General features: G+C 38.5%; 3 protein-coding genes across 3 annotated transcripts; 2 read left to right on the forward strand and 1 right to left on the reverse strand.

The window, feature by feature from the left end:
* Positions 1–1,301: 1,301 nt before the first annotated feature.
* Positions 1,302–6,910, forward strand: clic2 (chloride intracellular channel 2). The gene is made up of 6 exons (XM_026145775.1): positions 1,302–1,601; positions 3,642–3,751; positions 4,302–4,427; positions 4,519–4,619; positions 5,416–5,597; positions 6,266–6,910. The coding sequence occupies exons 1-6, from the start codon at positions 1,548–1,550 to the stop codon at positions 6,425–6,427; spliced, it is 735 nt and encodes a 244-aa protein (XP_026001560.1). The 5' UTR covers positions 1,302–1,547; the 3' UTR covers positions 6,428–6,910.
* Positions 6,911–15,636: 8,726 nt separating this feature from the next.
* On the forward strand, positions 15,637–19,476 carry c1galt1c1 (C1GALT1-specific chaperone 1). The gene is made up of 2 exons (XM_026145797.1): positions 15,637–15,829; positions 16,990–19,476. The coding sequence occupies exon 2, from the start codon at positions 17,001–17,003 to the stop codon at positions 17,952–17,954; it is 954 nt and encodes a 317-aa protein (XP_026001582.1). The 5' UTR covers positions 15,637–15,829; positions 16,990–17,000; the 3' UTR covers positions 17,955–19,476.
* Positions 19,477–20,392: 916 nt separating this feature from the next.
* On the reverse strand, positions 20,393–23,753 carry mcts1 (MCTS1 re-initiation and release factor). Its single transcript, XM_026145810.1, has 6 exons — positions 23,546–23,753; positions 21,951–22,103; positions 21,361–21,458; positions 21,122–21,255; positions 20,956–21,023; positions 20,393–20,866 (listed from the first exon to the last, which is right to left on the reverse strand). The coding sequence occupies exons 1-6, from the start codon at positions 23,554–23,556 to the stop codon at positions 20,785–20,787; spliced, it is 546 nt and encodes a 181-aa protein (XP_026001595.1). The 5' UTR covers positions 23,557–23,753; the 3' UTR covers positions 20,393–20,784.
* Positions 23,754–25,338: the final 1,585 nt, after the last annotated feature.

Here is a 25,338-nt window from a genome sequence, read left to right on the forward strand (position 1 = left end):
AAAGGAGAACAAAACATCAGGACTGTCCAGTCAGTGTTTCACAGATCATATTCATCCCTACAGGCCACTATACTGTTCAGTGACTTAATAAACCATATTAACTCTATCTTATCTCTCACAGTGTGTTCATATATTACTGCTGCATGCCATTAACATTAGTCCACTCTCTCCCATAGTTTGTATTTTGTCCCAGTGTCTCTATCCTCTCCCCTTTCCTTTCCTTTTTCTTCTCCTTCGACTCACTCTTTACCAGGTCATTGCAGGTTCCTGCTCCTCCCTGATCCTGGCACTATTTCTGTTAAAAGGGAGCTCTTCCTCCGCTGTCGCCAAATGCTTGATCAAAGGGATCTTCTCAACATTCGTCTTTTCCCTCTAATATCGCAGGTATTACAGCCTTACAGCAGGGGAGGGCAATTAAGTTTCCAAAGGGGTCACATAGGGATCCCACTGAGAAATAACAGCTAAAAGTCCATTTAAGTTACAGTGTTAAGCACCTTGATGTGATAAAAAAGCTGTACCTGCTTGGTTCCTAATCAGAAGGATACAGATATAATACAAATGATTAAACATTAATGAACTCCAGCTTTTGTTTTGTTTGCTAATACTATTGTTTTTGAAAAAATGTGCAGAGTAAATGTTGAGCACTGAAGAAGACAAATATTGATAAAGCCTCCACATAGAGGACCAGCACATATACTGAAAGCCATTTTTGAGGGGATGTAGCTCCAACAAAAAGTCACTTGTATTATTTTATCATTTGTTGTGTTTTTCTAAAATGTGGATTGTTATTTGGTTTTGTTTGTTCTTGTTTAAAATAAAATCATATATTTGTGAAAAGTAGAATGTAAAATATTTTCATTATGGCACACAGTGGAGTAGAATACAGTAAAGTACCACATAAATATCCACACAAAGGTAAATTGCTCCATTATTTACTACTATCTGTCTGCTGCTGGTTCAGTCAGCCATCTATATGTTGTATAAAAACTGGTTTCAAGCATATTTACATGTTATTAATGACTAAAGCAAACATTTCATACTTTCTGTCTCACTACTGCCCTTTAAAACACAGTGGATGTCTTCCATTAAACGAATTCTTTTATCTTAAATGCTGTTGGAATGAGGAGCTCTCATGAATTGCGCTCATTTGTGTGAGTCACCCTGTGTTATCATTTCCTGTGTATTGCAATGTGCAGAAGAGCTATTTTAAGCTCTCTCCTCATAGAGCTAGGCTCTGGGTATATAAGTGTGGGGCATGTACCCCGCCCATTACTCGGATCCGCCCTCTCCCCCTAACTTGTAAAATATGTTCAGAGCGATAGCCTCCAAGGAGCCCTCAGACAAACACAGGCAGCCCTGAGGTGTGAGACTTCCCCAGGACCACAGAAAGCACGTGAAACCAGAGGAGAGTGCCTCTACGACAGCACCACACTCAGCTTCCTCTCTTCAGCTTTGTGGATTTTTGCAACTGCTGACTTCGGGGGAAATTTTAATAGGAGCACTTGGACTTTTTAAATAAAACAGAACAAAAACTTTTGGGGGATAAAATGGCACTTCGACAGAGCTCTGATAAGGAGCCAAGCATCGAGCTGTTCATCAAGGTCAGTCCTTTCATGTCCATTTTAAACCTGTCAAAACAATCTTCTGAAGAAAAGGGGCACTCTGACAAAGGCTTGCTGCTCATTTATGAGTGTTGTCAAACAACAGTGGTCCACAATTATTGCCATAGAGGCAGCAACAATCAGAGGACAGCTCTATTTTTGATTGGTGCTGTCCCCAGATACCATACGCTGCAGATGTTGGGGTGTTTGTATCCTCGGTGTGGGCCATAGCTGGTTTCTTATCAGAAACACTCTCCAACTTATCAGAGCACACCCAGAAGGAGCAAGAAGCATATGGAGACTGGCCTCAAGCCTGGACAGACACACCCACCTTAGTTACGCAGACATTCAAATACAGTCATCTATCTAAAAGTCACAAAAGTTTCTCTTTTTTTTTTTCTTACTTCTTTTTTTCTTCTGATTTTTTTTCCTGATTTAGTTAGTTGAGGCACAAGTGCAGAGAAACTGTGTATTCTGAAATATGCAATAAGGCAGCTCAATAGCAAAAACAAAATAAGGCAGTATAGAGTGGTAGACGTGCCATATTTCAGCCACTTAAACGTGCAGCTTCTTGCCAGATGTTGGATGAAAAGTTAAGTAACACTCTCATGTGGAGCTGGAGCCAGCAGATAATCCAGTCATCTTAGCATAAAGACTGTAATAACTGTCCAAAAAGTAGCAGAAAAATACCTCTAAAGAGCACTTATGAGTTATATCTCATTACTTAATATAATGAAGAATGTAAACAAAGTCTAAAATGGCATGTTGTCGTTGATGAGACTTGATAAGAGCCCAGAATATAAACCTGCTTAAAGCTACAAGTGATATTTTTTACAATTTTTGCACAAATTCAAACAAATGGAAACATCAGCTGACCGCTGATCTTTCTGGAAGTGAAGTTACCACGTGTTACCATAGACAGGATAAAGATGGAAGCAGCGTGATGTCACATGTTGGATTGTGAAGTCCTGTTTTAAAGATACGAGATGAACTCCTTTGCAGTCGGCATCTTGCCGCTTTGATACTGAACGTGGCACACGCTCACTGATCAGTGAGTTTAATCTTCCTTTCTGACACTTAGAATGAATTTAACATTTTATCCAGTACAGCCTGAAAGCCCATAAGCTCATCAGGAGTGTTTACACAGGTCCCCAGAGAAGGCTATTGTAACCACATATATTGCTCCCTGGTGGCCTTTAAAAAGAACTTTGTTCAGACCCAAAGGCTACATCCATCTTTAAAACTTTATCTTTTATCTTCACATCTTTATCACTCCTGTCAGTCCAGTTGCTGCAGTGGTTTTGAAAACCCCCAAATATTCACTCAAAACAGCCAATATGAGTAGGACGAACACAACCGACAGCTGGAATCAAGTTACAGTATTTCAAAACTTACCAAGAAGTCATCTGATTTCTCTCACTTTCTCTTAGCGCTCTCCTTTTTCTCTTTCTCTTTTAAAAGAGAAGTCAATTTAAACCTCAGGCTGACAGAATCTGTAGCAATGAGTGTGTGCTCTATTTGAGATTGTCAGTGATATCTAGAGAATCTCGACTGATAGGAGCTCCCTAAATGTTCACATAAGTTAATGTGGATTTGCCGTAATTTGTGTCTAACAACACAAATTCATATCAGTTGCTTTGTATTCGGTGTGAAGAGGCGAATACACATCTAGCTAGCAGTGATTATAAGCTAAGCTACGCCAACTAGCTTTCTTCAGGTTTACCACACAGACTTGAGAGTGTCATCAATTTTCTCATTTAAGCAAATCATTTCCAGACATTTCACACTGTTATTTAACATATGGTCAATATGTGGTGGACCTTTAAACTTCTCTGCGTTGGTGTCGGTTGTTTTTCCGCTACAACACAATGCCAGGGTTTCCCCTCCTCCACATAGGAAATCGACTGTGTGTATCCCAGACGCACCTTCTCAGCTCCAAAATAACTTTATTAATCTGCAGATGAGATCATAGAGAAAAAGTGAAGTCACTTAAACAGAACATTTTGGACTCATGGGATATTTATTTCTTGTATTTTTCAGGCTGGACATGACGGTGAAAACGTGGGGAACTGCCCTTTCTGTCAGAGGCTCTTCATGGTGCTGTGGCTCAAAGGAGTGAAGTTTACAGTGACCACTGTTGATATGAGGAAGTAAGCACTGCTCCAGTGGAAAAAAACACTTCCTGAGCATCTGGTCGTGGGGACTTTCACACAAAACTCAATTATGCGGAAAGCGAGGGAGAAATTGAGAACCTTTTTGTGTGTGTGTGTGTGTGTGTGTGTGTATGTCAGTAATCTAATCCAATTGAACGCCTATTGACGTTTTACTCGCTCCGTTCTGTAGAAGTTTGAGGCAGGAGCGTACAAAGACCTCTGTGTCACTTTCAAACAATCACCTCCTTTAATTGAGGCTTTATTGCGTGAATTTCTCAGGGCCACTACGTGCCAAGCAAACATGGTTTGGAAACTTTGAAAGGATACAGATAATTAAGTGATTCAGAGCACACACAAAACAGGCCTTTAAAAAGGCAGCCCCTCCCATCACTGTGTATTTTCATAACTAAACTAATAGCCAGTGTTGACTCATTAATTTAGAGTACAATATTTGATTCTGACAGTCTTGATAAACTACTATTTTGGTATGCTTAAGAGAACTCAAATTCTCTCCTCTCCTTTGTTCATCAATCTGTGTCATCTCCAGGAAGCCAGCTGAGCTCAAAGACCTGGCCCCTGGGACTAACCCTCCTTTCCTCCTCTACAACGGCACCCTCAAAACAGACTTCATCAAAATTGAAGAGTTTCTCGAACAAACGCTGGCCCCTCCCAGGTACCGTCACGCTTAATCATTACATAAACATCTTATGATGTTGATGACGGTTCACTGAACCGATGCGCTCTTTTCTGCTCTCGATTTGCAGGTATCCTCATCTCAGCCCGGTAAACAAAGAGTCCTTTGATGTGGGAGCGGACATCTTTGCAAAGTTCTCCGCTTTTATCAAAAACAGCCCAAATAACGCCTGTAAGTTAGATTTAATAGACATGCAGCATTGATACAATATTGCTATGTTGCAGAGTATTGAACTGCATTTGTGTTTGCATATTGGTTCAAGTCAAGTCAGTATAGTTAAAATGAGCTTTTTCTCATTACACTCACTCTAAACTTTTTTCCCAACATATTTTCAATTTTTCTACAACAGAAGAAACAAATAAAAAAACCAGACGCACACCCACAAAGCAAACAAAAGAAAAAAGCTCCTCCAAATCAAAACATGGAAACGTGACAGTCCACATACACCAAGATGAAGCTTTCATAAAGAGAAAAATCCTAAAACCTCTATTTGGATCAAACCTCTGGACAATTAAATTCCTTTACAAACTTCAAAACATGTTCAAAAACCTGTTGAAATATATTTTGTTTTACATAAACTATTATATGTACTAAAATATTCAGCCCCCTTTTTTATTTGCTGCTGTGAAGGATTAACCACATTGACCTGACGTTGTCATCATGTATAAAGATTGTGCATCTCAGCATCAGCAAGATTCACCCCAAATGTGCTAAAATATGAGACATGCTAACCGAGTTTTTGCACGTTAGATAGAAGTTTAATGCAAAGTAGGTTGGAACTACATAAATTACAGTAGTGGTGTCACTGGTACCAAGGACAATATTTCCCTCAAATGCATAAAACTGCATAAAATTGAAGCTCTCACATAAAGTACAGGTGCCTGGTAACTGCTTTTAAACGCAGCTCTCGTGTCTGACCAGCAGTGCTTAAAACACACCATGAAACCTGTCTCTGTGTTTCTGACAGTACAAGAGAAAAACCTGCTGCGGGAGTTCAAGCGTCTGGATGACTACCTGAACAGCCCCCTCCCCGAGGAGATCGACCACAATTCAGTGGAAACCATCGCCGTCTCCAACAGGAAGTTCCTGGATGGCGACAGACTCACCTTAGCTGACTGCAACCTGCTGCCCAAACTGCACGTTATCAGGGTGAGACATCTGTGCACTAATGGCTGAAAGGAAACAGAGGTGGAAGGAAGGAAAAAATCATCTGATCATCTAAAGTGGATCAGAAGAATCCCTGTGTGAACAGATAGCTGGACACTTTGTTATCCTTATTTAATCCTGATTATTATAATTTAAACTGCAAAATACAGTAAAATAAACTACCTCAGATGGAAACTCAATAGTTTTCCTGATCTTCTCACTTTAATAAATGCTAAATCTCTGTTCATGAGTGTGTTTGACTGCAAACTTCTCCCAGACCATCAGTTGTGCAACCAGACTTGGCACACTTCTGCTTCTGAACTACTGAAGGTTTTCGCCTATGTCAAATATTATGCTATGATTATATTGCCTAGCAACCACCTAGCAACTGGCTAAAGTGACCTGCTTTTAGCATTTATGTGCCTGTAACACTGTTTAAAAGCATCCTCGTTGATATTTTGTCTTAGTAACCTAAAGGAATAGTACATGACCCATGTGTTAGGTTTACTTTCATACATCACTAAACATCTAACAGTCGTGAAATTTGTCTTCTTTTATCTTGAAGGCCTGAACCTATGATGCGAACTACTAAACTTTGAATGAGATAAGTGCTTGTTTTAACCGATCCCTGGACTTCCTAAAACACTTTCCTCTCCACTTATTTATTTTAGGTTTCTGCCAAAAAGTACTGCAACTTTGAGATTCCAGCCCATTTCACAGGCGTGTGGAGATACCTTAAAAACGCTGACGAGAGAGACGAGTTCAAACAGACGTGCCCGGCCGACATTGAAATTGAGAAGGCTTACCTGAGCGTGGCCAACAAGAGGAAATAAACATCTCACTCCTTTGTTCTGTGTTTTTTTTTTTTTTATCAATTGTAACCATGTGTGTAGAGATGGTGATCTGTAGAGGGCACTGCAAACTTCAAAAATAAACTGTGGCAGTGAACCAGACACCCTAAAATCCTCAAGCTCATATAGCTTTAGAGCTCCAAGACATGCCAAAGTCAAATGTTTTGGCATTTACTGTTTATCCAGGTCACTCACAGACAAAAAAAGGCCATATGTGCAATTGATTGTTGATTTATATTTAGTAGAGTTTTGTTTATAGTGTAAATATCAATATTTTTTGCATTTTACAATCAAAACAGCCACATAGAAATATGTATGATTGTGTTAGTGTGAGCAATGGCTGCGTAAACAGTTCATTTTTATGTAAAACACTCCTGTATATCTTACTGTGTACAAATACAGTTTCACTGAATTGTCACACACTGTCACACTAATGAAAATAAATACCACATTTCTTTGTCATAATCTGGTTTCTGTCATTCATTTGAACTTTCACGGGTAAAACCAGGGAACGCGAAACGGCATTTCTGATATTCAAGTTTATTTTCAGCCACAAAAAAAACCTTTTACAGCTTCAAAAATATATCTTCTGTTGATCCGGTGCAGACGATGAATATACCACGTGGTGGGAAACAAAACTGGTGATGAAGAGGGAGAGCGCTTCAAACCAGGCCGTGCTGAAACCACATCGTACTTGCTGTCTCTGAGCTCTAGTTGGTCACACAGTATTTCCAGAAACATGCTGTCGGGGACATCAAAGAGAGAAAAAAAGATGTTACTCGCATCTTTTATTTGTCAGTTTTTTCCCTTCAAGGTGTTTTTCTTGTTTTTCTAGACTAACTGAACATATCTGAGCTTTGTAATTGCATTAATATCTTATATATACTCTACTTACTCCTCTGTAGTGTAGTGCACATGTTTACAGGATAAAATATTATCTTAAATATTCACAGGGAGGTTACAGATACAATACAAATACTGAACACTGTTTTGTTTAATGCAAGGGGACCTTTATTTGTTTGTTGTTTTACTCAGTTACTATTTCAGTAATAAGTTAAGATGATATTTCACATCAGGGACATTTCCAGTGATACAGCAGCGAAGAGATAGCATGCAAACAAAAAATCTGATAATGTTAAAGTTTGAAATTTGCATGTTATCTACTGGTGCACTGTATTTAAACTATGTAGCATCATAGTTATTGCATATTTAAATATAACATTTCAGAAAGCTGTATGTTGGTATTTGGCTTTAGAAGGTTCACTGTGATATCTTTTAGACATTTTTTTTCCTGGTGGTTTTTAGTGAATATGTATGGATGTTTACAATAAAGCCAATTCAAGTCAATGTCAAGATGAGATTTCTTTTTCATTGTTTCAGGTAGAAATCTTCCCTTCAGCAGCACTCATCACGACAAAACTCTCCATTTTAATTTCCATGCACATATCCTGAATGATTATATACAGGGGATGTTCAGATATCATTCTGGGTCTTACTTATAGATTATTTTATAACATGGGATTTCCAGAATCACTTTATCGCTTTATCCAATATTTGGATTTTGGTTCTGAAGAAATTATGCAAGTGAGTCCAAATGTAGATAGAGAAAGTATAACTTGCGTATGTTAGAAAGATCATTTGTTTACCTGGCAGCAGAATTTTCATTGCAAATTCAACTCATACAACCCACATCTTCAGTCTCAGCTGACTGCTGGTTTCGCTCACTTTATAAACAGTAAAGTTGTAAAATAAGCAAAATCAGCAGCTTTACATTCATTTTCTCATTGATGATTTGCAAACTGTTGTGGCTTAAACTGATTAATGATCACGAGCACTTTTCACAGAGAATTTCAAACACTGACTGACACACTGAGAAAGTAAGAATCATCACTATAGAGGCAGGAGACGCTACGGTCTTTTATGACCATAGTGTACTGTCTATAAGGCTGGTGAAACCTGCAGTCAGCTGAGGTTGAACAAATCATCTAGATTAGTGGAAAGTCTAGATATAGTCAAATATAAAATCAGCCTGGTAACAATCAACCCACTGAACGGCTTTAGCAAATATGAAGGAAGACATAAAGTTTTGGAGATTTATAGCTTTATCTTTTTGCCTTTGCCTTCTATTAAACACCATAGTAGTAGCAGTAGAAATAATATTAATATTCCTAATGCGTGTAATCCTCTGGAGGAGTTTCATGGCAATATCTATTAGTGAAATGTTTTAACCTTTCTACCTGTACTGTTTCACCTTAATAAAAAATGTCTTTATATCATGCAAAAGCTATGCTACATGTGTTATAAAAGGTGTTAAATGCTTAAAGCTTATACATCTGTCATTGTTTACAGTGTAAATAATTAATCTTAGCTTGTGTTAAAAACTCCATCCCAGAAATTAAACATCCTTTTTCACTCGATCGTTGCGTTTCGGTGGCCGAGCAGGTGTGGCATGTGAGTCACGCACCTCTTTTGTTCGTTTTCGGGAGGCTCTGCTCTGATCTGAGGAAACCCTGTGACCGAAGCTTCTCAGCGGCAGCCAATTTCAGTACAACTTCTTTCAGCTCCTCGACCTAAAAATAAGCAAAATGATGATTTAGATGCAGACCCTGCGTTCACAGGGACACTGTTTTCACTGGCATAAACTCGCCTTTACCCACACATTCAGAATACTCTTTTTATTTTATGATACTTTGAGCTTCTCATTGTTTCAACATTTCTGCATCTTTCACTTGTTTTTGTGAAAGACTTCTCTGTCTATGTCTTATTAGTGTACAAATGTGCAGATGATCAAACTCACCATGTTTGCAAACTTATCCTGCTGTGCTGAATCTTTCACCCCTGAAACGAGTTATAAAATTTAGAGTTGTACAATCTGCTTTCACCACAAAATTTGATGATTTTTTTCCTGTTTATGTGCAAATTTATGTTTTTTTTCTAACCTTTATTCCATGAGTCCCTCCCTCCATTGTGATGCACCAGTAGGGGATAAATATTATTCACATCTCTCTGTTCGCCTTCTGCAGCATTGGTGCCGTCCTCCACTTCTGAAACTAGTTTCTGAATGAAATCTGTTCAGATGAAACATATTTCTCATTCATTTTTCCGTTTTTTTTTTTTATCACACATCTCATTGATAAGTTACAATGTGACTGTCCAAGTGTTGGGTGACAAGAGATCAGGTCAAGAGATTTAAAAATGGCACGAAGAAATCAGTAGGAGAAATATAACCTGAAAAGAAGAAAACAGTTTTAAAAGTGTCTTACCTGTCTGTGGCTCCAGGTTGGACTCAGGGTAAAGGGGGAGAGCGCGTGTCCATGTTGCTGAACAAATCACAGCTACAAGGTAAAACAGAGCTGCAGAAAGCATGGTGTCTCTGTGTTGATGACCAGATCTGGACTCATCTCCCTTTACTCGACCGAGAACTTCACTTATATATTCACAGGGCCCATCCATCACGACCTGATCGATGCACTATCATCTCACCCAGCCTCCTTCTTAATGGTCTTGACGCGATGGATCAGGCGTCATAGACACAATTTAGGGGACCCTGTCAATTCATCTGAAGCCTATCTGCGCTTGTACAGAGCAGCCAAACAAATGTTTACTCTCCGACAATAATCAGAGGCTGTCCAGAGACGCCGTGATGGCACCCTTTCTACGTGATGGGCTGCCTGAACGTGTCATTGCTCATGTCTGAGATCACTGGGCTGGTGGAAGTGTGTCACTGAAGGTTTCTGAGTCACTTTGTGAGGACATCAGTTATGACTGAGGTCAATACTTATAAATAATACTTATACAATACAATATACAAAATACTTGACTTATAAACCATAATACAAGTTATACATGTGTTATTGTTTTTGTCATCCCTGTACAGACATCAGACCAGCTGTTTCAGTTTTAATTTCCAAATGAGTATTTCTAATCTCTGTAGGCTTCAATGTGCACTGCCACCCTTTCAAAATAAAAGTCACTTATAAAGAAAACTAAGTCCAGCTTATTGTGAAGTATAAACTTTAAAATGTATGCATTATTATTATTATTAATTATTATTATTATTAATTTATTTAAGCAATTTGGCTTTGGGGGTTTTTGTACTGTAGCAAAAGATATGTATCAAATCTGGGACAAATGAAGTGTATCTTATCACATAAAATTCTTCTTTAAACAGACTATCTTACTGTGATCTGAATATTTTTGTGTGTACAAAAGAACATACTTTTCATTATCGGTCTAGATATAGACCGGTAATGAAAATGTAGATGTTTCAAAACTGCGGGTTCTTCAAATTCAAGTTCTTCCAAAGTATTTGAACTCAGTTTTCTCCCATTTCTGTGTGAATATGAGGTGCAGCTCATGTTAGGAAGTGACATTGTAAGTGCTGGATATAAATTATAATACAATGCTGCTCCCTTCTGTATGCATGCGTTATAAAATGCAACATGCCAAAATGTTGGAAATTATCATTAGAAAAAATTAAATATGCATTGTTGGCAATCACTAGAAGTTATTTTGGGGAGAAAAAAGGACAGTAATCATTCTAATGGACACACATAAAAAAAATTAACATTTTTTTCCAATATTTTTTTTAAAGCAGTCCTCCTGCTTGAAGGAGAACAGTTTGATTCACCTGCCTGCTGGCTCTCCACCACTCGATTTTTTTTAATGTCTTTCTCTCGCTCTGAAAACCTGGACCCGTTTCTGCAGAGCAGCACTTACCTGAGTCAATAATACTTTGTAGTTTCAGGTTTGTGTAATAAAGATTTCATTCCTGTTTTTATGATGAAGAAAAAAACAAACAAACAACTTGTCATCTATGAGGAACACAAGCAGGGGAAATGAAATTGATCACAGGCAGCACGTCTTTCACAGTGAACCCTGACTAAAGGCAACTCAGATCAGCAAAATGATTTGGGGGAATTTAATTTAAGTTATAGTTTTGCATCTGCCGTATGTAAACTAATACTTGTACATATTGGATGTCACAGCCTATGTTAAGATGGCGATGCAGGGGTTAGCACTGTCACCTCACAGTGAGAAGGTCTTTCAGATCCACTGGTTGGCTGTGGAGCATGCATGGGTTCTCTCTGGGTTCTCCTGATTCCTTGCAGTCCAAGGAAATAGAGTTAGATTAATATGTGACTCTCTATTGGCAGGAATGATTGTCTCTTTGTGCTAGGTTTGCAATGCACTGGCCACCTGTTCAGGCTGTGAACCACTTTTTGCCCTGTGACAGCTGGGATAGGCTCTAGCCTCCCCTGCACCTCTGAATAAAATGAACGGATGTCTGCATTAGAACAAGGTTAAACTGCATCATCCATATTAAATCAAACTTTAAATTATAAATAAATTAAATAAATTATTAAAGAATTTATTTATTTATTATTTATTATTATTATTATAAATAAATAAATTATAAATAAATTATTTACTACTTATAAGTTTAAATTTACAATACAATATATTTGAGTTTGTAAATCAAAGGCAAACTCAACAAGAGTGGCACATTTAGAGTTTTCTGTTGTTTGAGGAGCCTGGTGGCTTTTGTCAAACTGAAAGATTCCTCATGCTGAGATGAGTGCGCATGGCCTCAGGTGATTTATTGTCTTCATGCCTCTGAAATTACAGCTGAAAAAAACATTTGATGCATCTGACAGCTGAGCAATGAATGGAAAGAAGCAAAGACACAGCAAAGGTTCAGGTTTAAGGTCAAAAGCTCAGTTTCAAATGCACAAATAAATCAAATTATTTTAAAAAAAGGTAAAGAAAAAATAAAAGATAAGTGCTGTAAAAACGAATACATCAGTTATCTGTTAATTCCCATAATGTGGAATTTAGATCACTGTTTTACATCTTTATTTGACTGGAAACAGTCAAATATAGCCTAGTCTAACGTGAAAAACTCAGAAGTTTTGATCATGATGAAATCTCCACAAGACACTGTCATGACATTACTCCACCCAGGCATGATCATCACCTCCAAGACAATAAAACCCCGATAATGCAGGAGCTTATTGTGATCTGGGAAGAAGGTTGGAAGACGCAAACAATAAGAAATATGCAAAGTACCCAGAGCTGATGAAGAAATAGCAGGCTGGAAGAGTTTGAGTGAGCCGATAGAGGGTTGGCTGCAGAGGTTTTGCAGGATGGTCACTCTAAGTCCTTAAACAACCGTGAATTACAGGAAAGCCCAGAAGGTGTCTGTGAAGCCACAGAGAAAGCCACTAGGACACAACTCAGGGCTTTGGTTGGCTGACCAGGACCATGATGTCTGATGTCAAAAGACCCGGAACACCGCATGATCCAAGGAGTATCACTGAAGATGTGTCCCAGAGAGAGGATATAAAATGTTTTATGAGAGGCATCTGAGTGCTTATAGCTGGTCAACAGCTGAACAGGAGCAACTTTAAATGCATTTTCTTAATTTGGTACCTGTTTAGGGACTTTTAACTTCTGTGTTTTGGTTCATGATTTCATGGTTACAGTAAGCTGAGTTTTAGTTTTATTGTTTGGTTTTCTATCTGGTGATTCCACAGCTGAGTGGTTATCACATTCGAGTACAAAAAGGCCCTGGTTTGCACCTGGGAGGAAACACAAGCAGACACACTCTTAGTGAAGGTGCCAAAACTGGATAAATAGGAGGGTTGCATAAATTATTTTCCAGTTTAAATATGTGCATTGTCCACTGTGGTGTCCCCTTGGGGGGAAGAGTGCAGCAAGTGACAACACCTACCTCATTTCTAGTTCCTCTATACTTTAACTACTCATGAAGTCTATATAATTTATCATTCTAGAGGTCTTAAATATTTGGTGTTTATTTAGCTTCAGTTTCTACTTTAAGTTCATTTCTTGTGTGTTCAGTTCCCCCAGAGTTTATCCAGTTGTTTTTAATGTCAAGCTTCTGTTTTATATGTTTCTCCTCCAGTGTTCGTTTGTCTCATGTCAATGTGCGTCATAAGCAATATTAAAGAAGACTTGAGCAGAAGGAACTATGGAATAAAAGGAAGCAAAGAGGACACCTATGTTAGTCTTTAACAAAAGCAAAAGGACACTGGTGCAAAGTTCACCAGTGTCATGTTGCTCCTTCTCTTCCTTTTCTGCACCTCTTCGCAGGTTTGGATAGGGGGGTTGCTTCTGCCACTTGTTCCAGCCAGCACACCTGGAAGCTATCTTATTTATTCTCTGGGATTCAAAAGGCCAAATGAAACCTTCACTCAGAAGTCCCACTGAACCTTAGCCCTTTTCTTCTCAACCATCTTCCTGACTTTTATTCCAGTACACTGTACTTACATTGTCAACAGATTGCTGCAAGGTGTGGTCTCAGCATCACCGTCGCACATTCTGCAGTTTGGATCCTGCAGCTGTGGATGTGATGTTCAACGCCAGTGCTGTCCTTACAAACACTAACAGGAGTTCTTGAAACTAGTCACGTCCCTAATCTTCTGTCTGGTGTAGGGCCTTTCTCGATCATATGTCTTCATTTTCCTTAATACTGTCTTTGTGTTCTGCTGATTAAAACACTTTTGAAGCTTCTTAAAGAAACACCATGTCGCTGTAGTTGCATGCCTCCTCTCTCTATTGAATTTTCTTAGCATTGTAGACTAAGTTTGCAGAGACTGCCTCGTGCTACAAGCATGCAGCTCTTTAGACCCAGTAAATAAATACTAAAATAACTAGTGATGTGACGTTCTGTATCGAGGCTTCGGAGCGTGTGTCGAGTAATGGAGGGGGCGTTTCCGCGATGCGCGTATCGAGGCTTGCTTCATTTATGGGAGGAGCTGAAAATGATGACGTCCGAAGCCTCGCTGCCCGGCTGTACCACGTGACTGGTTCATGAAGTGGTTCGAACTTTGCCGCGAGCTATGACAGATATAAACCCCTCAGACTTCATTCAAAAATGTGGGTGTTTGATGGAGAGTTGCGGTTAGTGAGAGTTTGGAGACAGTTTGGAGGTTTATGAGAGTGAGGAGAGAAAGTCAGGAGAGAATGGAGCCAGCTAAGAAGAGGAGGATGTCCTCCCCTGTGTGGGAACATTTTGATCTTATTCCTCCCAACAAGGTATGTACATTTCTACAGAAGATGTATTTTCACAATACTGATGGTGCAATACAATTTGTGTTAAGCTGTCTTTACTGTTGTACAAGGTGAAGTGTTTGCTATGTGCCAGGGAGCTGGGATATAACAACAACACCTCATCCATGCTTAGGCACTACAGAGCTTTGCATGAGAATAAGGGGAACACCGATTGTGGAGCAAGACCAGGTGAGCCATCAAATGTCATGATAATATAGCATGCTGTAATGTTACTAAATGATATAACAATATTATACAACTGTTATAAGTTACGTGTGTGATATTTATATTTGTGCTTTGTCTTTATTGTCTTTCTTCAGGAGAACAATCTCAAATAGATGAAAACCTGGTTAGCATGGTGATTGAGGACTCCCAGCCATTTAGCATTGTGGAGGACAAAGGATTCAAAAGATTTGTTAAATCATTAAATCCTAGCTATGTTCTCCCCACTAAAAAGGTCATAAAAGCAGTGAAAATTTAGTTTTTACAGAATAAAATGTGAACAGGCAGGACTGAGGCTCAAAGCCTCAGTGTGTAGCTGTCCATACCTCAACGTTACAAAAGCACAACCACTGTCCACACCCCAACCACACCTCACCTCACAGTAAATGATCATTTCCATTTTAAGCATTTCCAAATAATCATTTTCCATACTGCCAGTATAAATATACACACTATACTGCCATCAATACAATATACGTGTTTTACACACTCCTTTTGTTGTTGACATTTACAGGCTGTGTGCAAAATGCCACACTCTTCAAATTCATGCCAACTAATATTTTTACGTCCAGTAGGTGTCCTGCTAGAGCAAATGAAGCTTCATGAAGCTTCGCGTTGGGGTGAACCAATTGGATGAAAAGCTTCAGTGCTTCATGGGGCTTCATCTGCCCATCACTAAAATAACCCCCACTTTTTATACTGTATGTCATTGTCATCAGCTTCCTTTTTTGTGCTATTCTCAACATCAGTCATTGGTATTGATACTGTCAGTATTTAATCTGCCCACGTCTGCTACTGGGTTTTGAAATTAAGTGCAAAATTGCCGCCATGTGGGTTGCCGTAATACACCCTTATATGGGTTATAAGCCACCAAAGAAGAAGACGAGTGTGACACGCGTAGTGAACAACGAGTAGGTGGCAGTGTCACGCAGCTGTAGCGTCTAGTCTGCTTTATTGAGGTCGTAGAAGAAGAACAGTTGGCTCTACTGCTGGGTGACGTTTGTAGTCATTCCAAACAGGACAGCTGGCTGAATAAAGACTGGACAAACAGGAGAACAACAGGAAGCACGACAGTAGTAACGCTTCTAGGTACAGTAAATTCCTTCTGCTTGTTGTCCTGGTGGTGCTAGAAAGACCCCCGAGTGAGCCTCGTAGTGTAAGACTGAGAAGGCAGGGAGCTAACAGCTAACAGTTGGTTCCCAGTGCTGTTATAAAGTTATCGACGTTGAATCAGCGATTTAGAATGATTTTGCGCAGTTTGACAACAACACTGCTAGCCTGTTGGGTGTTTGTCGTTTGTCTCGAAGTATTTCTAAACAAATATGATGTTTGTTTTTTTTAAATCATTTTTATTATTAATTTATAAATAACCTAATGTAAAGCTGAGAGTCTCTATGTAGTGAAGACACGTCAAACTAGAAGTGCAAGCTGATTGCGTCAAACAATGTGTTTGACAAGCCTTGATAGAGTTGTTTAGGTCTTTCCTCCATACGATGGGATATTGCACATGAGATAAAGTGGCAGGAGTGAGCAACAGTACACAATTTTGAGGCAGAGATATGATTGAATGGCCAGGAACCACTCCCATTCCTTTGAATAACCTGTAACGTTATACCATACTGCGTGTATTCAAACAGACACAAAGAGGAGAAGAACAAAACTGTCGATTTAATTCAATAGGATAGTCATAAAGGTTGAGTCCGAAGTGATCCCTATGTGGCATTTCTTTACAGTTATGAGTATATTTTCAGATTTATACTCATTTAGATAGGTTTGCTTTCCCCACAATTTGTGCCACATTCAGTATGGTTTTTCTACAAGCACCAAAAAGGCATCAGAAGTTTTATTATTATCCAGATGAAGCTCAATTTAATAAAATGAAAGCTGTTCAGCTCACTTGTTTTGTCTGCTGAACAATTAAAAACCTAGTTAGCATCACAGATGACTAAGATAGATATAATATTTATCCCAAAAGTGGAGAAATCCTCATTACTACAGCTAAAAATTAAACACAATCTACAGCCTATTTCCTGGTTCAAATGGGTCTTTGGCAGTGACTACTCAAACAAGCACAATTAATATTTAAAGCAGTAGGTTTGTGCATTTGATTTTTTTTAAAGAGTCTGCTTTATGCTTTAAACCTTCCTTTAAAAAAATGGTTAAAAACATTTGTATAACAGCCCTTAGGTTTCAGGATAATATTTAAACGCTTGTCTTTGCCCTAGTAATGAATTTTCTTACTCCTCCAGTGTCTGCCATCATGTTGTCTGATGGGTGCTCATTCATGAAGGGGATGCTATTGGGAGGCGTCTTCTGCTTGGTGCTGTCGTTCCTGGGCAGCTTTAATTTCAGCTCTGAATCGTCGACAGAAGATCATCATCATCACCATATTTATGCTCCCTCTAAAGACGAGCTGAAACGCCTCTCTGACAGTCGAGTGGAGGAGTTGAAGAATCAAGTGCGGGTCTACTGCATCATCATGGTACAGCCCAAGACTCTTGTGTACTGGGCCACCGTTTTGGACACTTGGAGCAAACACTGTGACAATGCTGTGTTTTACACCTCAGAGGGCTCCAAGGCACTTGAAGCGGTAGACCTGAATGAAAAAGATGACTGGGCAAGGTTGCGCAAAGCTCTCATACATGCGTATGAGAATGCTGGGGACCTGCGCTGGTTCTTTGTGGCCCAACCCACCACGTTCGCCATCATTGAGAATCTGAAATATCTCATTCTCGCAAAGGATCCCAATGAACCTTTCTACCTGGGAAATGCTGTCAAGTCAGGAGAGCTCGAGTATGTGGAGTATAGCAGCGGGATTGTACTAAGCTATGAAGCTCTGAAAAGGCTGATGACCATGTTCAAAGATGAAGGCCAATGTCCTGAAAGAACCCACACACTGTGGAAGATGGGTGAAGACAAGCAGCTGGCCTTGTGCCTGAAATATGCCGGTGTGTTTGCGGAAAATGGCGAAGATAGACATGGCAAGGGCCTGTTCAACAAGCAGAATGTGGTCAACATGATAAAACAGAGCATGCAGGACAATCCCACTGATGTAGTGGAGGGCTGTTGCCCTGACATGGCGGTCACTTACGGCGGGATGTCCCCAAATCAGATGCACGTTATGATGTTTGGAGTTTACAGACTTCGTCCTTACGGGCACGACTTTCACGATTGGTTAACGTTTTATCCCCCTAAAGATTCGGACAACGATTAGAGCTTCAGTTCTTCAAGCTTTACGTGGTATTTTAACTGTGGTGCTTCTGTGACGGCACACGTAACTTTGGGGAGATGTTTTTCTAAAGCTGTTTATAAAACTGGATCCTGGGTAGGATTAACCTTTTTCTGTAAATTTGTACCTTTTGCACTTGGCACAATCAGCAGCCCATTCCTTTACTGTGTGATTGAATAGAAGTTTCATCCTTTGAAGGCAACCAAGACAGGTAACATATCAAAAATGTGTCCTCTCCATAGCTTAGTTACCATTGTATGGTTATGTATGTCTTCTTTTTGGTCTTAAAGGTATGAAGTAATGAGAGTTTAATTATTTAACTCTTTACAAGTGAACCTCTTCTTTTTTTCTTTTTTTTTTTAAGAATCATCTTTCTGATTTGAAGAATGTATTGGAGCACCAATAATCAGTATTGAATCAATTATTGTGCAGTCCAGCCATAAGTTTACTACACTTTTTTTTCTTCTTCTTTTTTGGCAATGTTATACTTGGTTATCTCAACATATGAAGACATTGTAAATAAACAAATTAAAGGCTATCTTAGTGTTAAAACACATTTCTTTTAAAATCACATGGGAGTCAAGGTGAATGGATAAGGTGACTTTTGTATAATAAAAGCAAAATAAAAAATAATTATTAGAGAAACTTAATTTGATTTGTTGTGTTGTATGGGCCAGCAAAGATTTGTGGGAATGGGAATCAACACACTCAGGCCCCTGACAGTCCTGATTGCTCCTGACCTCAGTGCCTGCAACCACACTTTGTGGGCCCCCCGGGACAACAGATCCATGTTATTTCTTCTGGGTTTTATCTTGCTACGCCTCACAAATCCTGGCAGGTCTGGCTAAACTGGCAATTTCTTTTATTGCTCTTACTCTGGTTTTCTCTTAGTTTGCTCTGGGAAAGCTTACCAGGGTTTATCTCTCCTGACAACACAAACTCCTGGATCACAGGGACATGCAAACTCCTTGGTGACCTGAATGCAAGCAACCAAAGTGAGTTTACTTTGTAGGGTTGCTGCGCTCAGCATTGGGGATATGAGGAGCTCAGAGTAGAGGTGCTGCTCCCTCATGTCAAAAGCAGTCATTTGTGGTGATATGGGCATCTGATCCGAATGTTTCCTTTTTAGTTTTCCAGGTACGCTCTACTGGAGATAGATGGAAAAACCTGTTGGAGCAACTGGAAAGCGTTGGTAGTTAGATGGCAGCACTGGATGGATTGAAATAGAGCATATGTTAAATTAAAGAACTTTATATTTTTTTAAACTTTTTTTTTTTATTAATTCTTTTAAAGGGGCACTTATTGCAGGGCTGTAAACAGTATCAGTTCTAAGTGGATATTTGAATGTTATTTGATCTGTCATGTAGATATGGCAAGGTTCATGCAATAAAGAGAGGCAGAATAACAGGTCTAACGTCTGCGCACACTGACACGCCTTTGCTCTATATGTAAATATGTTCACATCCTGTACCCTGAGGTGACAAACTGCATCACTAAATGCTGCTTTATGAAAAGGTGAGTTTCTCCAAAGATTTCTGAATTGGTTACTAAGAAATTGTGGTCTGATCTTTATCAGAGTCGCAGTAATGGAAAATAAAGATGATAGAAATAACACATAATTCGTTCCAGTTTCTCTTTCTTTATTGCGATGCTGTAATGGTTAACACGAAAGTGATGCTGGTTCAGTTCCAGTAAATCAAATAAGTGTAAATACCCTTTAAGGGTGTGTTGCAAAATATGCCAAATCAAACGTTGTGTTTGATTTGGCATGTTCTGCATGTTGTGGTGACTACTTGCCACAAGGAAGCAACTGAAAATAGCTCATTTCAATATTTTTTTAAGCAGATTTGTTATTTAAAATGCTCTCCGTGCAGGCTGGGAAAGGTAAGAATCTCTGAGCTAATCGCTTCTCCCAATGCTACTCGGAGTCAGGCATTACAGTTAAGGAGATATAGGATTTGTGCCCTGTAGTGGTGCCAATCCATAAAAATAAAGACCGCACTCACGAAGTCTGGTTTATGTGGACCTGTCTTCAATCACAACTGTTTTTCTAGAGAAGTTGGAAAAATCCGTCTTTGTGTTAATGGAAGACCAAAGAGGAAGACCTCATACCAGCTTTGAAGCACGGTGGAGGGAGCATCATGGTATGGGGCTTCCTGGTTATTTCAGGGTCTGCATGCTTAAAACGACAATGTTTATGCATGTGGCAACACTCCACTATCTGATGCTCAGGGGCTCGGGTAATATAATAAAACATACAGAAGTAAACAGTACAGCTAAAGAGGAAGTACCCACAGCACTGGGCGGCAGTAGGAAGGAAATGTACTTTGACCAGTTGGGGAATGAGAAAAATTTTGTGGAGCTTCAAGTTATTAATTTCAACGTTCTTTTCCAGCCCCGTTTAATAAAGACAGGAAGAGTCCAACTGTTTGTGCATTTTTAATCAGATTGTATTTGTCCGTAATTACGGCTTTAGATGAAGAGCAGACTGTGTTTTCATGAGAAATCAAATCAAGAAACCTTTATTAATCACAAAGCATTCACACAAACGTTTTCTTGCAACTGCACATCAGAGCATGTTGACATGTTCAAGTTTTGTTTAAGTGGTTCATTTTACAATTTGTTTTCCCGCAATACAAAATGCCAACTGAGATACACTTTAAAGCAAGCTCTTTCTTTTATTTTTGCATGACAGTGACGGTTGATTCAAAGCCTCCAGTAGATTACACAGCTAAGTCTCTAGGTGTAAACAGTTGACTGGCAGCTCATGCTTCGCTATCAGGAGCTCCGTACATCTTCCAAATGGCTGGCGTTATCATTTATACGTCTTCATGTGCCACAGTCCGTCGTTCAGATAGTGGACGTTTTCAATCCCGATTCCCTTGTTGACTTTTTCTCTGTTTGCAAAACAAAAGGGCGGGTTGAGCACATTTAAGGAAAAAGAAGCAGCAGCAACTAGTGAGGGATTTACTCAGTAAAGTCTTACATGTTCTCTGTAGACATCTTCATCACGCCAACACAAAGTGCATGTTGTTTCCCCTCTGCCATGATTGCCTGAATTCACTTATTAAAGACAAACCAATGGGGGAGTTCACATGAAATAGAATAAATGCTTAAACCTAGAAGACAGAGCATCATGTCTGAAAGGATACGACAACTGTGTCAGCCTTAGCTGGGTAGAGTTTAGCGCCTGGCGATGTCAACCCAGGGCACATGATGTTGGCTCCACTCAAGACAAATTTAATGGCCCCTTTGTCTACTTGCTGGTGTGGAAGAATAAAAGGATCTACAAGAAGGAAAAACAACAACAACAAAAAAAACAGAAAGGTCATCAGAAGGCGGAAATTAAAATACAGCGAGCAATAAGCCGGCATTAGAAGGTCTCACATACATTTATGCAACAGTCTGAGGGTTGGGTAGAAAGGTCCTTCTCTCTGTCTGAAGAAAAGCAGCTCTCCATTCACTGTCAGGATTTCAATGTGTTCATGGCTGCAATAAATAAAGAAACAAATGTAGGGATGAATCTACAAACTCAGTTTGGATTCGGAAGGTTGTGTGAAAGTAAATACAAACTGAATGCAATGATTTGGAAATCTTATTGTTCACCACAGAGAAAAGAAAACATCAAATGTTTGAATTGACGTAGCAAGATATTCCAAAAAAAAGTTGAGACAGGGCGATGTTTACCATGTGTGGCATCCTCTCTTGTCTTAACAAGTCTCTAAACGTCTGAGAACTGCTGGACTTTTGGAAGAGGAATGCTGTCCCGTTCTTGTCTGATACAGAATTCTACCTCCTCAACAGTTTGGGGTTTTCTATATTCCATTGAGAATAAAATATGGGTTTATGAGATTTCCAAATTACTGCATTCTGTTTTATTCCGATTTTACAAGGCATCCCAACTTTTTTACAGTTGGGTTTGTGTTCTAGAAAAAATACACCACATATAAAAATAACAGATATTAAAATGAGCAATCATACCATCTCACTATCTTCACAGGGTCCTTTTTCGGCATTATCTGATTGAGCCATGCCTCGATGTCAGGGAACTGTTCCAACAGCTGATTTTTGATACCTTTGATCACTGATGTCTTCAGCTGGATACAGTTGGACACATTTTCCTTTTCATCAAATCTGAAAGGAGAAAAGGTAACATGTTTAACACTAGAAAAAAAAAACACTGAAACTGAGCCTTAAGTTAAAGTATTTAGTCAATGTGCTGTAGCAAACATCAGGAACGTATGCAAGCATTAAGAATTTGATTTATACCTTTTAAACATGGTTTTAGAAAACAACCAATATCTCTCAACCCATGTTACACATTATTATAGATATACATCGTGTTGAATAAAATATTTGCTGTCAACACAACAGCTGTTTTGTGATCTTTGATCTGGCAAAGATTTCACACTGAATGCCCTTCCTGACACAACCCACATTTATCCAGGTTTGGAATGGCCCCTTTGAGTGTGCTGGCTTTTGGTCCCCATAGCTGGGAGTTCTCTAAAACTAAGTGGATCAGTTTAAGTCCCTGGAGTCAATCACCATAAACTAAAGACGGTACACAAGAGAACTGAAGAAGAGGCAGGAGTGGGGGGAAATTGGGGTAGTGGGAGATTGAAAGTTTTACACTTTTACTACGTTCACTGCCGCTATCTTGGATTGTAAACTTGAGGTTATGATGTATGGTATGCCTGACATACTTTAGACATGTGCAGAGGAAGAACAGTAGATATATTGGTCAGAGTATGCTGAATATAGAGCTGGCAGGTAGAAAGAAAACAGCAAGACCACATAGGAGGTTCATAGATTTATACTATAAGACATGCAAAGGATTGGTGTGACACAGGAGGACGTGCCGTTTCAATCCCTAAAAGAGAGCAACTGAAAAAAAGTTGGCAACAAATGTTCTCATATGCTGATTACACCCCAGCCCTGAACTTTTCCATGCATTCCTCACAGGAGGTATGTTTCAAACTCCAAATGCATCTATAAACAGTAAACCTATTATCCCCCAGTACACAGTCAGCATGAGAAGAGAGCAGATAAAAGTGATTAAGGAGGCGTCCTGCTTGGCCTGTTTACTTCAACGACTTACACCTGCTTTTATCATATAACGTAATTGTACCTCGATCTGTCCATCAATCCATCTCCCTCGTCGCCAATATGTGTAAGCTCAAATAAAAAAATTCGACTTAAATCTGCTTAAAGTTATTAACATAATGGTCATGGATATTTTCAAAACACTTCTAGTTTCAGTGTTTGAAATGTCACTTTTCATGTTCTTTCAGTACACAGCGACAAGTAGGACCTGTAAGTAATTCATTTAGCTCAGTCATAAGAGGCAAACTACATGCGTCTGCATATTTTCAGACATCACACAGCACCCTTAAACAATCTTTATTTTCTGTTAGTCCGCCGCAGTCTAAATTTTATATCGGCAACAAAATATATCATATATTATCATAAGTCGAGCCTGCTTGTCTTATTAGCTGAGCCCACTTAAAAAATTCGAGGATGCTAATCAGTGAGCTAGCTGTTGCTAACTACAACACTTAAAATAACCAATAACGTACTTTTTAAACATCGTCGTTGGTCGTCGTTACAGCGTTCCTCGAGTGGGTGAAATTATGTCACGGTGTCTGCTTTAGACTACGTTCAGGGAAATAAGATAAAAGTCACAAGAACATCTATCAAGTAAAGCTAATGCAACCCCACGCCTGCTCAGCAGTGGAGGGCCAGCGGTGCGTGGATTGCGCCACTTTGCAACAGTTTTCACGTCACACGGCAAGTCAGGTCAAAAGGCGCGTCATCCTGTTACCTAGGTAATATTCGTAACACAACCGTTTCTCTTATCACGACAAAGTCCCGATATATATATATATGTGTGTATATATAGGTGTTGTTAAAACTATACACATACTCAGTTTTTAAAATGTTTTTAAAATGTTTATTATATATATATATATATATATATATATATATATATATATATATATATATATATATATATATATATATATTATAAACATATATATATATATATTATAACATATATATATATATATATATATATATATATTATAAACATATATATATATATATATATATATATATATATATATATATTATAAACATATATATATATATATATATATATATTATAACATATATATATATATTATAAACATATATATATATATATATATATATATATATATATATATATATATATATATATATATATATATATATATATATATATATATATATATATATATATGGTGGTCTCTCCATTGTAGAGATTTGGGCATTCCTCGCTACACTGTACAGCATACACTACATTGTTAAGTTTGTGTTTAGGAAGTTTGTCTTTGGGATGAACCAGTTTCTGTCTGAGTGTGTTGCTGGGTCTGAAGTAAGCTGGGATGTCGTGCTTGGAGAAGACTCTCCCGAGTTTCTCTGATACACCGGCTACAAAGGGGATGACAATGTTGTTGCGTTTGTCTTTCTTATCCTGCCTAGCTGGTGTCTGATCTTCTTTTCTGTGAAATACCTGTTGCTAAAATGAAAGAAAAGCCAGTCACCTACCACATATTGTAGCATATTATAATCATTTAATAAAGCAATGTTTGTTGTTTGAATTTTAAGATGGCGATGGTATTATATTGAAAGTCTTTCATGAATTGTAATTTTCCCTCATTAAGAAATAGTTGTATGATAAATGGTGTGTTCTTCATAATTTCATCTTGAATAATAAAATATTGTATCACAGATGTTTATCTGAACATCCAGAGTTTCTGCGCGGTAAAATCTATAATCAATATCGATTTTGAATACAGTCAAGTCTTTCTTAGTAAATTCTATTGGAAAAGTATTGCTGGTGCAATGGTTACTTAGCCAAAGGTTACTGGTTCAAATCCCATGATCATCTCAACTTTAAAAAAAAAAAAAAAAAAAAAAATTTAGTTTATATATACTTCACTCTGGTTACTTTAACATTCGCACCACAGTGCAAAAAGAACATTGTAGTTAAAATATTTAACTTTGTTAATATAAGGGGGACAGAAAATCAGGGAAGACATAAAAAAAGAAACCCAAAACCAAAATGAATGAATTGGAAATTTGTACATTTATAGATATAAAATCCTGCCAGAAATATTGTGAGATATATTACAAAGTAAGCTTTTCAAGCCAAAGTTAAAGCTGCAAGTAATACAATCCAAGATAAATATACAAATCCCGTGCCAAAACTCATGGGTACTTTCCCAGAAAAGATTGACTGCACTCAGTGTGGGAATTACAGAAGGTGCCGTTTGAACTGACGTCATTTCTAAATAAAGAAAAAAATATCGGATAACAAAGAAGC

This window comes from Astatotilapia calliptera, chromosome 2 (genome assembly GCF_900246225.1).
Source record: "Astatotilapia calliptera chromosome 2, fAstCal1.2, whole genome shotgun sequence".
In the NCBI taxonomy this organism is placed as follows: Eukaryota; Metazoa; Chordata; class Actinopteri; order Cichliformes; family Cichlidae; genus Astatotilapia; species Astatotilapia calliptera.